Consider the following 20,424-nt stretch of genomic DNA (forward strand, 5'->3'; position numbering starts at 1 on the left):
GTGAAGTAAGCTTAGGTGTTACATTACATTTTTTTGCACTGTGTTATCCAACTGCTTTGCTGTTTGAGTTAAGGCAGAATTGCCCAAATCGGTAAGTGCTATTAAAGAAGTAATCAAAAGATAAAGTAATTTTCATCCTAAATACCTATTTAGTGCCATAATCTAAACTATTTTCTAATATACTTAAAATAAAAATTCCTTATCCTTCCCTAATTACACTAACTGCTATTCTATTTGATTCCCTACTTCCTTTTTGATGACACTTTGTTTGAGAATCCCCAGTGCATGCTGGGATAATCAAACAAAGGTGGTCACTGCTGCAGCCCTTGCCTCCTCTCTGAAACGAAGTATCATCAGTGACACTTATTTCATGGCATAAGCTAGTCCGTACGTTCTATGCCGACACTTGAATCAGGGGCTCGGCTAGTCCACAACTTTAGTAAGCTCTCATTAGCTCAGATCTGCAGTAGCAAGCAGGCAACAGACTGGTGTCAGAATACTCAGAGTGCAGAAACTGGCACCAACCCTCAAGTGACATCAATGCTCTCTGCTATGTATTCTGACACTGCCCTGTTGCCAGCTCAGCTCATTACTGTTACTCTAATCTGAAAACAGAGAGTGCACTATCATTGTGCACAGTGAACACAATGAAGGGATAGCCAAGCCCCTGAAACAAGCATCACTGATGAAATTTAATTTCAGGAATGGGACAGCATGCACTGGGAATATCAAACAAAGTCTCTTAAGAAGAAGTATGGGAAAAAATAAAATTGTAGTTAATGTAGTTAGGGAATGGTAAGGAATTTTTATTGCAAGTATATTAAAAAATATAACAGACAGAAATTCCAGAGCACACACAGTGTTAAGCATAAAATGCAATTTAGTGAGAATGTACTTTTAGTATTCTTCCTCAGGGGGCATGTCAATACAAAAACGGGGCAGAATATAGCGCTTCTGCATTTCTGGTACACTCTGCCTGGCATGCGTCCAGAAATAGGAAGCAGGCAGTTCCTCATCTGGGGAGGATGGCGTGGGATCATCAAAGTTGTGGTTACCTTCCCCCATTGGGGTCTTTACTAGCCGAGTAGTATATGCTCTTGATTGGTTGTAGCCAGTGACACACGGCACTTCTCTATAGCACCTTGGGTAATCACAGTATATAAGGGGTTCCCTTTTTGTATTGACGTGCCCCCTGAGGAAGAAAACAAAACGTATGTTGGGGTCCAAGGACTTCTGTCACACTTGTCAGAACATGTTTCCTGCATCTACCAGGTAATTACCAATCTACTGCATGTATGTATAGTAACTGTGCAAGGAATGAGCACTGGCGTCTACCTTGCTAATAGATATTTATTAGTGTGCACTTGCATTATATTTTCTGTATTACTATATAAGTTATGGAATTTTCCTTTGCCCACTAAATTGCATTTTATGTTTAACACTGTGCGAGCTGTGGAATTCCTGGTTGTGATAGTTTATTTGGTGAGGTATACTAGTGCGGGCTATTTTTGTGGTTAATTATATTAGAAAATAGGTTGCATTATAGCACTAAATAAATAGGGATTTAGAATGAAAAATACTTTGGCCTTTGACCACCCTTTTAATATCAATTAAATAAAGATTGAATTCAACTTGTGTCATATGACAGAAAGATCTTAAATGTTAGTGAAGTTGAAACTCAAGTCCAAATTATTACAACAGTTAACAGTTTTAATCAACGATAATGTAAATGTCATATCTTTCCCGTATGTAACTCTTGTCTATAATAGTAAAGATGAGCAGACTGAATAAACTAGAACGAATAAACGAGTAAAAATTTCTGAAATTCCCAGGTCCTGGCAAACTGAAATAATTTGCCATTCAATTTACGACAATCATAAAAAATAATGACTTATGACCATTGCACAAGCTAATATGACTATAAAAGATGAGGACAGGGTACGTAGAGGCCAATTTAATGATTTTAAAGCATATAGGAGCAGAGGGTACAGCTCATCGGTACAGATAGTTATACAATAGCCTAAATCAGAGTGTGTAATTCTACAGCTGTGCTGAAATCACTAAGAACAGAAGTGGTAGTTTCAGTGTGTGAATAATACAAAGATTCAAGTGATAGGGAAGTGCTGCACCTTCATAGTCATTCAGGGTGACCGTGAATTGATTGATCTATGATATACTGCAGAGCCCCACTGTAATATAATATTTTTTTTATTCTATGATTGATTGCTGTCAGGAATAGAATCAAATTAATAATCTTGTTTATATTATTAACAAACTGCAATAAAGGAGGACATTTTAATACCCTTTGTTTTAATAGTGCTAATAAAGAAAAAAAACTGAAAACAAGGCTCACTGAGAAAATGAGCTTCCAAGCTTGTGAGAAGGACAAACCTTAAGCTATATTTTTTGCATTTCTTTTGCCTTTTTATTTTTTTTTCTGAAAAAATAAATGTGTCGCCCTGGGCAAGCCAGGGGACACAGGTCACACACCACCACACCCTACATCCCAGGTAGGAACATCTAAGCTAACCAAAAATCCTTGTTGCCCTAATCCAGAGACTGATGATTCACACCAGGGGGTGGGCCAGGCGGTTGGCTCCGCCCACCGAGGAGTTCACATCTCTGGAGGCGGGAGAAACCAGGCAGATTAGCCCAGGCAGGGCTCAAGTGCAGTCAGCTCAGGGGGAGCCTGAGTGAGGAGCTAAGTGGAGGAGTAAACAAGTAGAAGTGAAGAAAAGTAGTAAAGGAGGAAAGCAAGAGTGGTGACAGAGAGAAAGCCTGAAGTAGTCCAGCTGTGTGCAGGACAGGTCAGCAAGGTCAGCAACGGCGGTGACTGTCTGGAGGGGGACCGTTTGGAAGTTCCTGGAAGGACCCCGTAGGCTGTGTGCCCGGCGGTCTGGAGCAGTGTTCCGAAGGACAGTCAGCACCAGGGCAGGGGCCTCTCGGACCCCGGCAAGGCTTGGAGTCGCCATAATTTGCCGAATCCGTCAGTGAAGGGGACGTAGATCCCCCAACAACCAAGTCCCGATTGAAGGCAACAGCCCAGCCAGTGTAGAAGAGACACCGCCACCGCCAAGGCACCAGTTTCTTAGGGCCAGCGCCTGCGGGCAAAGAGTAGAGCTCCCCCGGTCCAGCTTGAAGCCGGGGAGCGGGTTACCGGTGGGGACCCATCGCAACCAACAAGTACATCAAGGTGCTAGGAAAAGGGACATCACCGTCACCTACTGGGAGAGCAAGTGCAGCCGTCCGTGGGACCGTCTTACCAGCCGTTTGGTTTACCGTAAAAACTGTGTCAACGTCTCAGGCTGAGTGAGTACCACAGTGCCGCAAGGCACAGCGCTGCCCCCGCGTCCCTGCGCCCACCAGGCCCAGCACCTCCCAAACCATCACCTGGCCCCAGGATCACCAACCCCTGCCCACGGAGGGGCAACACAACACCTGGCTGCTCCGCATCACCATCCTCGGGACCCCCGTATTGAGCAGCGGTGGTGAAATCACCACAACCGTGGGTGGCGTCACGGACAATAACCAATTCCCACACCCAACAAACCCCTTTCACTCACGGGCGAGGAGCGCCGCTCGAGAACCCCCGGGATCCGGCCTACAGCTCGAGCCACCACTGAGCAGCGGCCGCCGGACCCGAGCAGAAGGGGGTGAGCGTAGTGTGCTGACACCCTCCTCCCCGCCCGCGACAATAAACATGAAAAAATCTTCACATTTAAGAAATGTAAAATGCAACTGTATATACATATATCATCCTTTACTAAAAAGAATGTGACAAGAAAAGCTTGAAAGGTTCATGTCCTAAAAGCAAGCACCTGCAACAGACTGCTATACTTGGGTGTGGTGTATAGTTCTTATATTGGACAATTTGTACTAGAAATAAATAGTCTAATATAGGAATCACTGACTCCAGGATAATATTTCATACTTTTGTTGTAAGTTCTTCTCCGGGAAGGAATCTACTTGTAGCTACTGTGTTTCTCTGAAAATAGCACGGGGTATTATATTATTTTATGTTTTGAAAGATTAATTAGGCTTTATTTTCAGGGGATGTCTTTTTTTTCTCCTAAAGAGCAATCCACATTTATTCTTGAACAACAAAAAAAATAAATAAATAAAAATCAACATTTATTCAAATATCGGCAAAACATTCTGGAACATCAACATATCTCTCCAAACTGTGTGTGTACCACATGTCTATCTATCTATCTCTCTCTAGCTCTCATATATCCTTCTATTTATCTATTAGAGGGTAGAGCGATATTTATCCTCTATTTCTTATCTGTCCATCTATTTACTATCTATCTATCTTTTCTATCCACACACACACTGTATATACATGCCAGCCTGACTCCACATCAGCTTTAAGGTGGTGTCACACACAGCGACGACGACAACGACATCGCTGCTAAGTCGCCATTTTCTGTGATGTAGCAACGACCTCAACAGCGGCGTCACTGTGTGTGACACATAACAACGATCAGACCCCTGCTGCGAAATCGCTGCTCGCTCTTGAATATTCCAGGTCATTTTTTGATCACTGCTATCCCGCTGCGCCATGGTGATAAGCTCAGCATCCTTTTGTTTGACACCGCAGCAGCGACGGTCGCGATGACGCTGAAGGCGGTGACGTAGGAATGAAGGCAGGACAAGGGCGTGTTTTTGCGGTGCATTTTGCAACGCCAATACGACTCTGATTGGTGGTTACAACAGCGTTCCAATTGGGTACCTTGCCGAAGGCGTTACAGTGATTTAATTCTTTAATTTCCATTCTTTATTCCACGTAGTAGATTCTCTGTCTGGTGTCGCCAGTGTGTCATTCTTTGTGGATCTGAATGAAATGAAATAGAATGAATGAAAGCACTACTGCGTCTATCTTTGTTTGGCGTGGTCACCCAATCAGGCGCCGCTGTAGTGATCACCAATCGAAATAGAGGGGCGTGAAAAGAGCCAACGCAAAACATGTCTAGGGGTAAACACCATGCTTCTATCAAGGTCTGAGTCGTCGCATAGCGACGCGTGTGACACCGCACAACAACCATCGAGGTCGCTATGATCGCTGCTCCGTCGCTGCTTAAAATTACATGTTTGACAGCTTACTAGCGATCATCTAAGGTCGCTGTTACGTCACAGGAAATGGTGACATAACAGCGACGTCGTTGTCATTGTCATTGTGTGTAAACCCAGCTTTAGACTCCTGCAATTAAAGACCTTTGATCACTTGATATGGTGTTACAAAGTTCCTTAAGCAGTCTTATCATCAGTATATAAACACTGGGGCCCCTAGGAGAGCGAGGTCCCGTTAAATTGTCCAGTTTGCTCTCCCTTCTCCCTAATGCCAGTCCTGAATACCAGACTCTCTCCTGTTTAGTTATTTTAGGCTCCTGCAAGAGACCTTTGGTCACATGACTGTAAAGTCATGAAAGGTCCTTAAACAAGCTAAACTTTGGAATACAAAGGTTGGGGTCCCTAAGAGAGAGTGGGGTCCAGAGAAATTGTGCTGATTTACTCACCCTAGCACTAGCCCTGACTGCAAGTAGGGTTTAATTTTGTAAAAAGCTGTTTTTGGTTGTCATTATGATTTAAAAATAGAAAACACAGTAGTTTGACAATAAATGGCTTCACCCAAACACTAACCATGAGTGGAAAAAAAGATTGTGTGTTATTTATATTCTCTGAAAAAAAGCCAAGAAAGCAAAAAATCTGCTGGTGTATGTAAACGTTTGAGCGCAACTGCATATGCATAGTATATCACAAAAGTGAATACATCTCTCCCATTTTTGGAAATATTTTGTCTTTTCATTAGACAACACTATAGATATGACTCTTTGATACAATGTAAAGTAATCAGTGTCCAGTTTGTATAACAGTGTAAATTTGGTGTGACCTCTAAATAACTAAACACACAGCCATTAATGTATAAATGCAACAAAAGTGAGTACATCCCTATGTTAAAATGGACAAATTGTGCCCAATTAGCAATTTTCCTTCCCTATGTCATGTGACTCCCCTGTATCATGTGACTCCCCTGTATCATGTGACCTTAGTGTTACAAGGTTTAAGGTGTGAATGAGGAGCAGATGTGTTAAATTTGGTGATATCAATCACACACCCTCTCATACTGTTCCACTGGAAGTTCAATATGGCAACTGAACTCTGAGAATCTGAAAAAAAAAAAATAATTCTTGCTCTACGTAAAGATGGTCTATACTGTCAGAAGATTGTCAGCACCCTGAAACTGACCTGAAGCACAGTAGCCAAGCCCATATAGCAGTTTAACCCTTTCACCCCAGGCGATGATCCGTTTTTTTCGTGGTTTTTTTTTGCTCTCCTTCTTCCAAGGATATCTTGCCAAATGAGAGCTTGTTTTTTGCAGGACAAGCTGTACTTTTAAATGAAACCATGAGTTTTACCATATAGTGTACTGGAAAAAGGCAGAAAAACTCCAAGTGTAGAAACATTGCAAAAAAAAGTGTGGTTGCATGATTGTTTTGGGGGTATTTTATTCACACTGTTCACTATATGGTAAAACTGATGTGTGGGTGTGATGCCTCAGGTCGGTATGAGTTTGCAGACACTAAACATGTATAGGTTTACTTTTACCTAGGGGGTTAAAAAAAAATTCAGAAGCTTGTCCCAAAAAACTGGTGCACTTCTTGCACCATTTTCTGTGACCCGTACTGTTCTAATTTTTCTGGAAGAGGGCTCAGTGATGGCTTGTTTTCTGCGTCTCGAGCTGATGTTTTTAATGGTACCATTTTTACACAGATGCTACATTTTGATCGCCTCTCATTGCATTTTGCACAAAATTTGCAATAACTAAAAAACATAAATTTGACACTTGGAATTTTTTTGCTGCTACGCCATTTACCGATCAGATTAATTAATTTTATATTTTCATAGATCAGGCATTTCTTAACGTGACAATACCAAATGTGTGTATATTTTTTATTTTTTTAACTATTTAATTTTCAATGGGACGAATGAAGGGGGTGATTTGAACTTTTAGGTTTTTTATTTTTTTTTTTTTTCTTTAAAAAATGAAAACTTTTTTTTACATTTTTTTATTTATTTTACTAGTCCCCCAAGGGGACTATAAAGATCAGCAGTCTGATCACTTGTTCATTTCTGCTGATCATAGGTGCACAGCTCTGATCATGAGAAATGCTGCTCTCCTGTTAACACCAGCACTCTGCAGGCTGTAAAAAGAACTATGTCATGATAGCATCAGGAGTCATCATATGACCCTGTGCTGCCATGGCAACCATCGGCTCCACGTTATGGAGCCATGGGGCTTCATTTCGCATTGGGGAAAAGTGCATTTCCCACTGCAGCTATTTACATTGTGCTGTCACATTTTCACAGCACGATCTAAGGGTTTATCAGGCACGGGTGGATTGTGGATCCACCTGTGCCTGTTAGCCACACATGTCTTCTGTTAAAATCAGCAGACATATGTGGGACTCACAGCCGGCTCACCTCAGCAGCCAGCGTAGATTACACTGACATGATCTAGGATGTACCCAGTACATCCAATGTCGGTAAGAGGTTAACAAGACCGGCTCCATTTAGAACTGTCAGTGTTCAGACCATATACTGTTACTTCTCCTTGCACATCTTCACAGACCATACACTGCACACTGCATCAAATTGGTCTGCATTGCTGTCATCACAGAAGTAAGCCTCTTCAAAAATGGAACACAAAAAAACAAACAGTTTACAGATGGCAAGCAGACTAAGTACACTGATTACTGAAGCCATGTTTTGTGGTCTCATAAGACCAAGACAAACTTATTTGGTTTAGATGGTGTTAAGTGTGCGTGGCCACAACCAGATAAGGAGTACAAATAAAAATGTGTCCTGCCTACAGTCAAGCATGCTGGTGGAAGAGTCAGGATTTGAAGCTGCATGAGTGTTGCAGGCTGTGGGGAGCTACAATTCATTGAGGTATCAATGAATGCCAATATGTACTGTGATATAATGAGGCCGAGCATGAGCCCCTCTCTTAGGAAGTTGGGCCACAGTGTAATATTCCAACTAAATAACTGCCCAAAAGACACCTCCAAGATGACCATTGCCTTGCTTAAGAAACTGAGGGTAAAGGTGCTGGATTGGCCAAGTATGTCTCCAGACCTAAAACCTTATTGAGCATCTGTGGGACTACCTCAAATAGAAGGTGGATGATGAACGCAAGGTCACTAACAAACCAGTTCAATAGGATCTTATCTGACATATATATATATATATATACAGTTAGGTCCAGAAATATTTGGACAGTGACACAATTTTCATGAGTTGGGCTCTGCATGCCACCACATTGGATTTGAAATGAAACCTCTACAACAGAATTCAAGTGCAGATTGTAACGTTTAATTTGAAGGTTTGAATAAAAATATCTGATAGAAATTGTAGGAATTGTACACATTTCTTTACAAACACTCCACATTTTAGGAGGTCAAAAGTAATTGGACAAATAAACCAACCCCCCAAGAAAAGTTTTTATTTTCAATATTTTGTTGTGAATCCTTTGGAGGCAATCACTGCCTTAAGTCTGGAACCCATGGACATCACCAAACGCTGGGTTTCCTCCTTCTTAATGCTTTGCCAGGCCTTTACAGCCGCAGCCTTCAGGTCTTGCTTGTTTGTGGGTCTTTCCATCTTAAGTCTGGATTTGAGCAAGTGAAATGCATGCTCAATTGGGTTAAGATCTGGTGATTGACTTGGCCATTGCAGAATGTTTCACTTTTTTGCACTCATGAACTCCTGGGTAGCTTTGGCTGTATGCTTGGGGTCATTGTCCATCTGTACTATGAAGCGCCATCCGATCAACTTTGCGGCATTTGGCTGAATCTGGGCTGAAAGTATATACCAGTACACTCCAGAATTCATCCGGCTACTCTTGTCTGCTGTTATGTCATCAATAAACACAAGTGACCCAGTGCCATTGAAAGCCATGCATGCCCATGCCATCACGTTGCCTCCACCATGTTTTACAGAGGATGTGGTGTGCCTTGGATCATGTGCCATTTTCTTTCTTCTCCAAACTTTTTTCTTCCCATCATTCTGGTACAGGTTGATCTTGGTCTCATCTGTCCATAGAATACTTTTCCAGAACTGAGCTGGCTTCATGAGGTGTTTTTCAGCAAATTTAACTCTGGCCTGTCTATTTTTGGAATTGATGAATGGTTTGCATCTAGATGTGAACCCTTTGTATTTACTTTCATGGAGTCTTCTCTTTACTGTTGACTTAGAGACAGATACACCTACTTCACTGAGAGTGTTCTGGACTTCAGTTGATGTTGTGAATGGGTTCTTCTTCACCAAAGAAAGTATGCGGCGATCATCCACCACTGTTGTCATCCGTGGACGCCCAGGCCTTTTTGAGTTCCCAAGCTCACCAGTCAATTCCTTTTTTCTCAGAATGTACCCAACTGTTGATTTTGCTACTCCAAGCATGTCTGCTATCTCTCTGATGGATTTTTTCTTTTTTTTCAGCCTCAGGATGTTCTGCTTCACCTCAATTGAGAGTTCCTTAGACCGCATGTTGTCTGGTCACAGCAACAGCTTCCAAATGCAAAACCACACACCTGTAATCAACCCCAGACCTTTTAACTACTTTATTGATTACAGGTTAACGAGGGAGACGCCTTCAGAGTTAATTGCAGCCCTTAGAGTCCCTTGTCCAATTACTTTTGGTGCCTTGAAAAAGAGGAGGCTATGCATTAGAGAGCTATGATTCCTAAACCCTTTCTCCGATTTGGATGTGAAACCTCTCATATTGCAGCTGGGAGTGTGCACTTTAAGCCCATATTATATATATAATTGTATTTCTGAACATGTTTTTGTAAACAGCTAAATAACAAAACTTGTGTCACTGTCCAAATATTTCTGGACCTAACTGTATGTATATATATATATGGTGCAGAGTTTTTGGTCACCTTGTTAGGTTGTGTCACACACAAAAAGAACAAGAGCCTGTAATCAGCTGCAGCACGAACCACAAGCCTGAAGGCTAAGATTGATGCCAGGGAACCAGAAAAACGGTATGGTTGTCACTATATGGATTTGGAATAAAGAGACTATTTTTACATCAAATGATGAGTGCTGCTTCCTTCTTACTTTTCGAACAGAGTCATTATGTTATTAATTACTTCCAGCCATTGCTAGAGCAGATAAAGTTTGATAGTTGGGGTACAGTTTCTCAGGTTCACACTAATTTTGATAAACTATCTTTAGCATAGGTAATCAATATGTTAGTCCTGGACAACCACTTTAAAACTTGATGAGCTTTTGGATCATTGGTGAGCAAATCCAAATCCTGTGTTAGGTGTTTTCCATCAATAAATTTATCAAATACCTAGAAATATGGACATCAGAAATGTGAACTGGGATTTTGTTGAATTGTCTCAAGAAGTACAGTTCCTGTAACTTGAGGAAGAAGCAAAAGTTACACAATGATGAAGAACAGATTTGATTTCATCCCTATCATGGCAGCAAATATATAATGAAAAATTCTAGTTGGTCCATCAAATTCATAAAAGATCATTTTTTGTAAATATATTACAATAATAAATCAATGTAATTATATGCTAATTTTTCAATTTATGTGTCTGCACAAAAAAGATATTTAGTTGTTAATCTCTTTTATAGGAGGGTTAGAGATTAGAGTTGGTCTTCATTTTTGGCCCCTCACCAATTGTGATTGAAAGCTGACAGCTGCAATGTAAGAGGTTGGATGGACCCATAAAATATTGATGGCAATTTATTTTCCCTGTGCAAGTGAAACTTGCCGATTTCAGGAAATAGACCCCTAGAAATCAGTTGACCGTTGTAGCGATCGTGGTTGGAGTAATGATTGTCTTTTATCAAACCACTTTACTTTGTATATTTAGGTCCCAAAGTCCTGTCATATATACATACTAATACGGTGGAAATGTACGGACCAAAGTTAAGATCTACTCTACTGTAGTGAATTAATTGTCTAAGAATGCAGCGGCTTTAGCATACAGACCACATTAAGTTCCACTACTATTTTAGGGCAGCAAGCGTTAAAAATAGTGTTTGCTTTAGCACATAACCGCCTCAAGTGTTCCTCTTCGACCACTTTAAATGCTCTGATGTGTGACATTTGTTGGCTGAATAAAACATGGCAACTGGTCAGAATTTTCTTTTTAAGAATCAAGTCTCTATAATTCTTACTCTTATAGTCTATATGAATAAAGAACGTTGGGATGAGTAGGTGCACACTTTAAATGAATGTATCTTCAATGTGGCTAAGATACACACACATCATAGATATCATGTAACATGTCAGGATACACATGTCATAGATAATTAGGTTGCTAGTACATTGTCCACTTTTGATGTTATACATTACTATAATGTAATGTAAAATGTCAAGTGAATTTGTAACGATATTGGCAGGTTTTCTGTAAGTTGGCTAATATGTGGACTGTTCCCTCAATGCCTGTTCTGTTTATTTAGGCACATTATGCCTCTTGGCAACTATTTCCTTCCATGTGTATTATCAATAAGAACATGCAGCTGTACGGGATATGGGACTGAGCTCCTGTTGCCATTCGGTTCGCTCTCTCTTGTATTTGTGGACAACTACACTTGAGTTGATATTTCAATAACTAAATGAGCTTTTAAGGCCATCAAGAAAGTTTCCAGAGATAAAATAGAATTTCTATTTACTTACCAATATTAAACAGTGTCTGTTGCATGTAACAAGCTCATTGATGGTTACCAAACCACTATTTTTGCTTAGTCTATTTGTCTGCCTTCCGCTACATTGATATTTGACCAAGGAGTACAGATGACGGCAGTAAAAGTATCAGCACTAGAGCATTGTGCTTATCAGAACACTCTCCTGCAGTAGCTTAACCCCAGAGCTAGTGAGATACAGCTGCTGACCCTTTCACTGCCAACATCTGTACTCCAAGTGAGTATGTTCTAATATCAATGCAGTTAAAAGTAGGTAAATAGATCGAAGAAAAGTTGAAGTTTTGAAGTCTCCTGGATGCATTTTTTAAAGGCACGAATACAAATTCAACATAATAGTTTACAAGGTTTTTTAACTTTCCACGCTGGCCAAAAGGAAGAAAAAAATATATATATTATAATAATAAATATATTATATATACAAATATATATATATATATATATATATATATATATATACATAATATTTGGTTTCTCTTTTTAGGGCTACATGAGAGGTCTCAGTACTTTACTGCGATGACCTACTTGAGGAATAGGTTTGTTCTATCCCATACCCATTCAACCTGTGGATATTATAATTTAGCATAAAATATGTAGGAGAGCGGATTTACCTAGAAATATAGTAGGCATCTTTTTAGAAGGTTCTCTGTAAAATTATGCTGCAGAACCTATGCTATTTGGAGTACCGCCGCTCATCAAGCAAAGCTAACAAGCTTCTGCCTACACAAACAGCATAAGCGTGTTAGGCTGATGGTGTAGTTTGCCAGTTGTCAATGTAGACACTGCTACATCAGTATTTCCTAAGATATCTAATACAAGGCCAAAAATATCCAACTTCTATTGACATAGGACCTTATTACACAAAAGTTGTAGTATTTTTCATCTAACACTACAAATGTGCTAACTGTAGGTGCACATTTGCATACATATGGGTTAAACGTGCGATTGAATTAGTTTTTGAGTCTTCAACAAGCTTTAAAAGAACTGTAAAATGAGCTTCATAACTAATAAGTAGGGATGGGCAGACCCGGACTGTAAAAGTCCGGATCTGTGCGGATTCAAAAGTATCCGAGTGTCAAGTCCAGAGTTCTTAGGGAACTCTGGGTAATGATCTACGTCTGGCAGGCACAATATACTTAGAGTTTCCGGAGCAGATTTAACTGCTTCCGGGGCCGCTCATTCTACTTCCAAGGCCGCTCATTAGCTTCATACATATTTACTGCTTCCCCACCCACCATCAGTCCTGGCGGCTATGACTGGTTGCTGTCAGACGCGCCCCTAGCCTGCTTGCTGCGCACACATGCAGTGTGTGTCCCTATCGTGGTGTAAAAATAAATTTTAAAAATACATTTTAAATATTCCCTTATATTATGTTACCCAGCACAGACAAAGCATACGCCTACAAGGTGCAGACCCAAGCCATGTGTTCATCTTGGCTGTGTAATAAGAGGAAACGTGTGTCATTTTTAAAAATTATTTAAATATATAAATTTTGAAAAAGTGTGGATCCTCCCCCAATTTTGATACCCAAACATGATAAAGCCCAACAGCTGGGAGCTGGTATTCTCAGGCTGGGGAACCACCAACTGTGACCACAAACCACCTGAGGGACGTCACCACTCATTGCACGGCTCATTTTTTGCCTGAAGCTCACAGTGGGCAATCGTGTTCTATGGTCCCGTGCTGTCAATTCACATGTAGCAGAGCTGGAATCATCGTGGGACCTCATGTGGATTACTTCGGACTTGGGTGTTTTGGGGGCTAATAAAGGGGTGAAAGGATGTTTTTTCTTATTTTATTTTTTGTTTTTTTATTTACTAATCTAGGGCTTAGTGGCAGCTGTGAGTTGTCATTAACCCTTTATTACCCTGACTGCCACCACACCAAGTCAATCGAGATAAACCAGGTGAAGTTCTGAGATTGTTGCATCCAATGGATTTGACAATCCTTGGCGGCTGCATGCTGCTCTTTTTAGGCTGAGGGGCCCAATAAGCATGGACCTCCCCAGTCTGAGAATACCAGCTCCCAGCTGTTGGCTTTACCGTAGCTGGGTATCAAAATTAAGGGAGGCACCGCACATCATTTTTAAAATGATTTAGTTAAATAATTAATTTTAAAAAGTCGCATGCAGTTATTCTTATTTTTATATACAGCCAGGATATCCACACAGCTGAGGCTGCAACCTGTAGCTGTATGCTTTATCTGCTCTGGGTATCATGGGGGAATGCCAATTCTAATTCCAATGCCAACCCTATGCCAATTTAATTTATTTATTTTTACAGCAATAGAGATGCACACACAGTGCCTCCGATTGGTTGCAGTCAGATATGCTATCACACAGGGTGGGACCATGTCTGACTGCAAAGAATCAGAGATGCAGGGACTGCTGGGTGGCAGGCAAAGCAGTTAATATGTATAAAGGATAATGAGTGACCCCAGAAGTAACGTTAGAGCGGCGTGGAGACTCGGTAAGTATAACGCGCCTACTCCACTCCCTCTATGACTTCTACCACCGTGTTAAAGAGCCAGGTTCTGGCCCCATAAACTTATATGGGGATCAGCAGCCGGCCAGATATCTGGGATTAATTCCAGGTCTGAAACAGATTTTTTTTATATATATACCAGGTTGGACCCGCAGATCCTTGATATCGTTGAATCCCCCCATCACTACCATTAAGACAAAGATAAGAAATAAAGAGGAGAGAAAAAAAGGAAAAGTTGAGGTATTAGGAATTCAGCGTGAGCAGATTAAAAGAAAAGTATGAAATTATATTCATAAAGATGCTCATAAGTTTTTGAGTAATACAAAATTAATCTTACCACCCTGAAGAGGGTTCTCCAGGCACATGCAATAGTCTACTAGACAGCAAAAATGTAAATGATAAAATTCTAAACTGAAAAGGTGTAAGTTGGTCTGCTTTAAAAATGAAATAGGACTTCTTATTTAAAAAATAATAATAATACCATATAGAACAGAATCAGACCAAGTATGGGCACATCCAAAAGGGGTAGTTGACTACCAAGTGGCTTAAATACCATGAGATAGTTTTACCTCTGCAAGCGTGTGCCTTGTCCCAGAATCACAATCCTATAGTTTACCGCTAGAATTGTGCTTATTTGTGAGCTCATTCATTCGATGCCTCAATGTAGTGTAAGATGACAGAGTAGAAAGGGTGCTTTATACACACACTAAATGGAATATTTTATAAGAAGCACTGCACACTTCTACGTCTACTAAATCAACCATTGCCTTTGAAATGAAATCCTACATTCAATAATGAAACACAGGACAGTTATTTTGGCATGTTAGAACTGCTCAAAACCCCTAATACCAAACTACTCAAATGCACGTGTAAATCCATATTCAATAGTCTCTGGGACAGTAGCCAGCTCAGAATCTTCATAGCTAAAAGTAAACTTGGAATTTTCTAAATGTTGGCAACAACGGTCTATAAAAATAAATATCTACAACTAAAAAATAACCTATTCCTTATTCTTCAGCCAGACGGCAAATACCCTGACTACAGTCTTAAAGACCTGACCAGGGATAGTTGTTTGACAGCAATGCTTATACACCTCAGCTAAAACAGCAACTTCATAAGCAATAGAAATTTCAGAGAATTCATAAATACGTTCTTACTTCCAAATCGCTGTCAGGTGGAGGTGACGGATTATTTTTTCTTCCTCTTCCCCGAGACTTTGACCCAGCACTTCTACACGTCCTGTCATCAAGATCTTTGATAGGCGTTGAGGGACTCTGTACTGTGTCAAAATCCCCTAAAAATAAGGGGGGAAACACATATTAGTAAAAAAGTGATACTATAATTCCCCATCTTTTTTATACACAAGCTAATACGTGTGATAAAGTAATAAGCTTCTTTTTCAGAACTTTAATATTGGTGACCAAACCTTAGGATAGGTTAACAATATAAGATTGATGGGGGTCCAGCTCTCTCATATACACACACTATACCATTTTGTCATTGCATCTACGGTATTTTACTTAAATATTGTCGAAAACATGCTTAAGATTGTAGTGAACAATGGTGCAATTATCACAAAAAAGTACTGTGTCATGCACAGATAAAGAGCGTTAAGAAAATCAGTTATTGTTGTTAAGAATGTAAAATGTTGACCTTGAATAGACCCAAAAATTAGATGTATGATTTACTTTGTCAGGTTAAATTGAGTAGCTCTTATGGTGCAGTAGTTTAGAACTTTTGATCTTGGACTGCAGATACGATGTTAGGTAGCATCAGGATTCTAAAGATGAAAGTTAGAGAATCCAACCCAAAAAGAAAAATCTACACTGGAGATCAAAATTATAGAACAACCCACAATTTCCTAAATGTTAAGGTCATTGTGTAGTCATATGTGATTATATCCTTACATGAGTAAGTTAGCAGTATTTCAAGCTTATTTCATAAATTGAATTTATTGTAAAGCACATAATAAAAATGTAAATGAGATCATTTAAAGAACACTGATCAAAATAACAGAACACTTTCAGATACCTGGAAGTTTTTGGCGTTAATCTGGCACCTGGTGCTAATTTCCTTAATTATCATCTGACAATCCTTAATTAACTGAGAGTCTAACTTTCCAGTTTGCACTCACTTTGCAAAAAATGGTGTGCCATTCCAAAGTGACTGAAACCCTCCGGCAGCAGGTTGTCCAGATGAAGGCCAAAGGGGTGACCCTATCAGCTCTAACAAAAGAAGTTGGTCATTTTAAGTCTGGGATTTTGAGAATATTGCCTCTTTACAACATCACAAACTCTTTCAAGCCCCCCAAGAAGGCTAGTCACCCTTAAAAGACAAATGCAAGAGAGCTCAGGATAATGCAGAGAATCTCCATGACTGGAATTGCTCACCAGTCAGCACTGAATAGGATAAGTATCTGTCTTGTCATATAGTATCACAATGTTTTAGAGCATTTGGACTGAAAGCCAACTCTGCAGCAACCAAACCTCTCATTAGCAGAAGGACTCAAAAGTAGCATATTGTGTGGACAGAGGAGAAGTCTTCCACAGTTCATTTTAGTTATAAAAGCAAGTTTAATTTATTTGGGTCTGATGGGAAACATTATGTTTGTCAAAAAAATGGGCTAAGGCTGAATCCAAAGTGTGTTAAGAAGTTAGTGAAAGGTTGTGGAGGAAGTGTCATGGTTTGGGGAATGTTTTCTGCAGCAGGAGTTGGACCTCTCATACAGCTGCATGGCAGAGTGAATGCAAGTGTGGATCAGAACCTTCTTCATCAACACATGGTTCCTTACTGGCATTCATCACCCAATCAGCCAGCAATTTTCATGTAGGACAATGCCCCCTGTCACACAGGAAAACAGGTAAAGCAGTTCCTTGAAACAGAAAACATTGAAACAATGAAATGGCAGCCCAGAGTCCTGATCTAAACCCAATAAAACACCTCTGAAAAATTTTAGGTGACAAAGAAACCCACAAGAGTCAAAGAACTGTGGAAGAGACTGAAAGAAGTGTAGACCAAAATCACACCAGAGCAGTGTGAGAGACTAGTGATGTCCTGTGGCCACAGATGTGCTGAAGTCATTCAAAGCAAAGGCCTGTACACTGCCTACTGATTGGTGACTGTTGTTATTTAGTTATAATCTTTCTTTGTGCTGCAGTCATTGTTGCTTATGATGATATGCTAGTTTGGTTTCTATATCACATTCTGTGTTTTTTTTTACTACAACCCTCTCTATCAGCATTTACCCAAAGCAAGTGTATCCTGTTTTTTCTTAATGAGGGTAATCTTTTCAAAGTCCCTATATTAAATACTGTATATACAGTATATATATGTATATATACAGTATATACATATATATATATATATATATATATATATATATATATATATATATATATATACACACACCACACATATACACACATACATATACACACACACTTTGTTCGCCCTCTAGTAGTTCTAACACATTTTAACATCATTGTAAAATGTAAGATACCAACAGGCCAATGAAATTGTATAGGGACACGTCCATCTTGAACATTTAGAGTATATTGATAGGCTTTGACATAAATGTATAGCATGTGTGTGTTTCACGATTTGTCTCGGAATCAAGGTCATGACGCATGCTATTGTCAGTGTAGAGATGATCTGAAATCCGATTCCTTTGTATGGGAATTCTTACCACCCCTTAAATGAAAGTAGTGTGTAACAGGACTCTGTTTCTCAAGCAGGTACCAGACCAATTGTGGGATCCATATCTGTTATGTATTTATAGCATAGCCTGTAGATATATCTTAAATGTACGAGATGAGAATATCCTTTTAAGTGGATTACCAGATATAGTTAATAAAGATGAGCGAGCACTACCATGCTCGGTTCTCCATACAAAAAATGAGGAGTGAACAGTACTATAGTAAGATACTCGAGTGCTCGTTACTCGAGTGGAGCAGGTCAGATATTGAGATGGGCTTAACTTGAGTAACGAGTATAATGGAAGTCAATGATTGGGCAATTTGGCTCTTCGCCCACATACAGTCAGCCATAGACACATAACAGATGTGTGAAACTAGTCTTAGTCAAAGAATACATGCAAGTCTAGGCTTCTACATGTTACCAAACACCGCACCAGTGATATAACATAATGATGCATCTCTACCTACTGGAAATATGAAATACCTATATAAACAAAATATTAAAATGTATACTTTTCTAGTTTTATTGTTTCTTATGTTCACTGCACAAAACTATAGTTAAAGAGGTGATAGTACATTGTGTGTATTGAGTTGTTGTGCTTACATCATTACAGTTAATGCCCGGCATAGTTGGGTGCATATGGCTGCTTGGAATATAGCCCATAACACTATGTTTCTATGTGCTAATCAAAATATGCCAGACACTACACCCAACAAAATGTACATTTACTATATGCTAGGAATAATTTACTAGATCACGTTGTTTATACATGTTTTCTCCCATAATAAAATGCAGTTTCATCCTGTTCTGCAGTGCAATAGGGTTTTACAATTGCACGGTGCGCTTTAAATGTGCCTCGGTGACTCGGTACCAAACACTGCACAGCTTCCTACTTAAAAACAAACATGACGTTGTTACATGCAAATCCCAGTTTCACTTTTTAAATGGCATGTGGGAAAAATTAGAAAATCCTTTCTCATATATAAATAGAAAGGAACCAGGAGCAGTGAATTCATATGTATATTTAATGGGGTTTTGTTTGGGGAGTACATACCGATAGACTTGAGAAATTTACAATAACCTTTGTGTTTTTCTGAATGGCAGAATCCCTTATTTCTGCATTCCCCAGCTGTCCATAAATCCATTTCCTCTCCTATAATCAAGACTCCAAGATTTTTTACAATCCCTTTGACCACTTCTGGCATCATTTTTTTTTATAGTTTTCAAACATATACTGATCACACTTTACCACATCTGCTTCTTGGGCTGTTGGAATAAAAGCAAATCATTACAAGCCAAAAGGGCACTATAGAAGAGGCAGCTGTTCTGTACCATTTCTGTAGTGACACTGTCTAACAGTATTGCGGGCACTGGTTATAGCAGAATCTAACCAGAAAAGTCAGGGCAAGTGTTGTACTCAAGTAGAAAACATAAACTAGAATATTATGTATTGATATACCTAGCAAAAGATATATTTTTGTAAGGGAGGTTTACTTCAATCCTTTAAAATTGGCAGTATATATTAAATGTAAAGAAAAAAATCTAATCAAACTATATAAATAAAAATAAAAAATAATATAAAAAATATATATAAATAAAATAATCAAGTAAAATAATCTCAGTATGTATTGGGAGTGGGCACCAAAAGCAACAAAACTTCTACTATATAAATATATTTTTTATTGACTGGAAACATATATAATAAAACATAAAAAGTCATAAAATCATATACAAGAAGACATGAGAATTACATCAGATATGAGGCAACACTAAAAAGTCAATCAACTGTAAATGATATAGTGATAAACATAGGGAATCACTATATATACTGTATATAGTATATATATGTCGCGGGCGGGGGCGCAGAACACGGCAGGGGGCTACTCGAGACGCTCGGATCCGGGATCGTGGCTGTGGCTCGAGTGCAGCAGCCCGTCGCCCACAACTCAATAAGGGGTTATTTACAGGGGAGAGTTTGTCAGTGACATCACCCGTGGATTGCGGTGATAGTTGATGACACCGCCGCTGCCTAGGTATGGGGTGCCTGGGGCTGATGGAGCAGGCAGCAGGATGGAATCCCCTCTACGGGTAGTGGAGGTGTTGTCCCGGGGCCCAGGTGTAGGTGGAGTGCTGGAACGTAGTCTGCAGGGCTGGACTTGATGATACTGGTGTATTCACTGTTTTTGAATAAATCACACAGAGTCCAGATAGTAAACCAAGATACCGGTAGCCTCCGGAGGGGTGTGCTCGGGTCCCGCACACCGGTGAACAGAACAAAGGGCCTTCCTCCTGCACTCTAGTTTGGTGTCTCGTGTGTTGACTAGTCCGCATGAAATGGGAAAAGTCCACTCCCGGTGTCTTTTCCGTGGAAGCTGTTTCCCGCGAGCTCTGACCCTTGGGATTTTTGCAGGCACTTGCAGACACCCTATTCCCCGCGTTGGGCTTTTGTCTCGCTCTATCTGGGCTGCTGGTGGGACAATTCTTTGAATCTTGTCCCCTGCTGGCTAATTGACACGGT

At 39.9% G+C, this 20,424-nt stretch overlaps 1 protein-coding gene across 9 annotated transcripts in view; it reads right to left on the reverse strand.

Annotated features, from left to right (window-relative positions):
- EYA4 (EYA transcriptional coactivator and phosphatase 4) overlaps positions 1-20,424 on the reverse strand; it is a 579,250-nt gene that overhangs the window by 99,977 nt on the left and 458,849 nt on the right. For all 9 annotated transcript variants that reach the window (XM_075339874.1, XM_075339873.1, XM_075339870.1 and 6 more), the window contains one exon: positions 15,368-15,504. In XM_075339874.1, coding sequence (XP_075195989.1) covers positions 15,368-15,504 — 137 coding nt within the window. The remainder of the gene's footprint in view (positions 1-15,367; positions 15,505-20,424) is intronic.

This window comes from Anomaloglossus baeobatrachus, chromosome 3, assembly GCF_048569485.1.
Source record: "Anomaloglossus baeobatrachus isolate aAnoBae1 chromosome 3, aAnoBae1.hap1, whole genome shotgun sequence".
NCBI classification, from domain to species: domain Eukaryota; kingdom Metazoa; phylum Chordata; class Amphibia; order Anura; family Aromobatidae; genus Anomaloglossus; species Anomaloglossus baeobatrachus.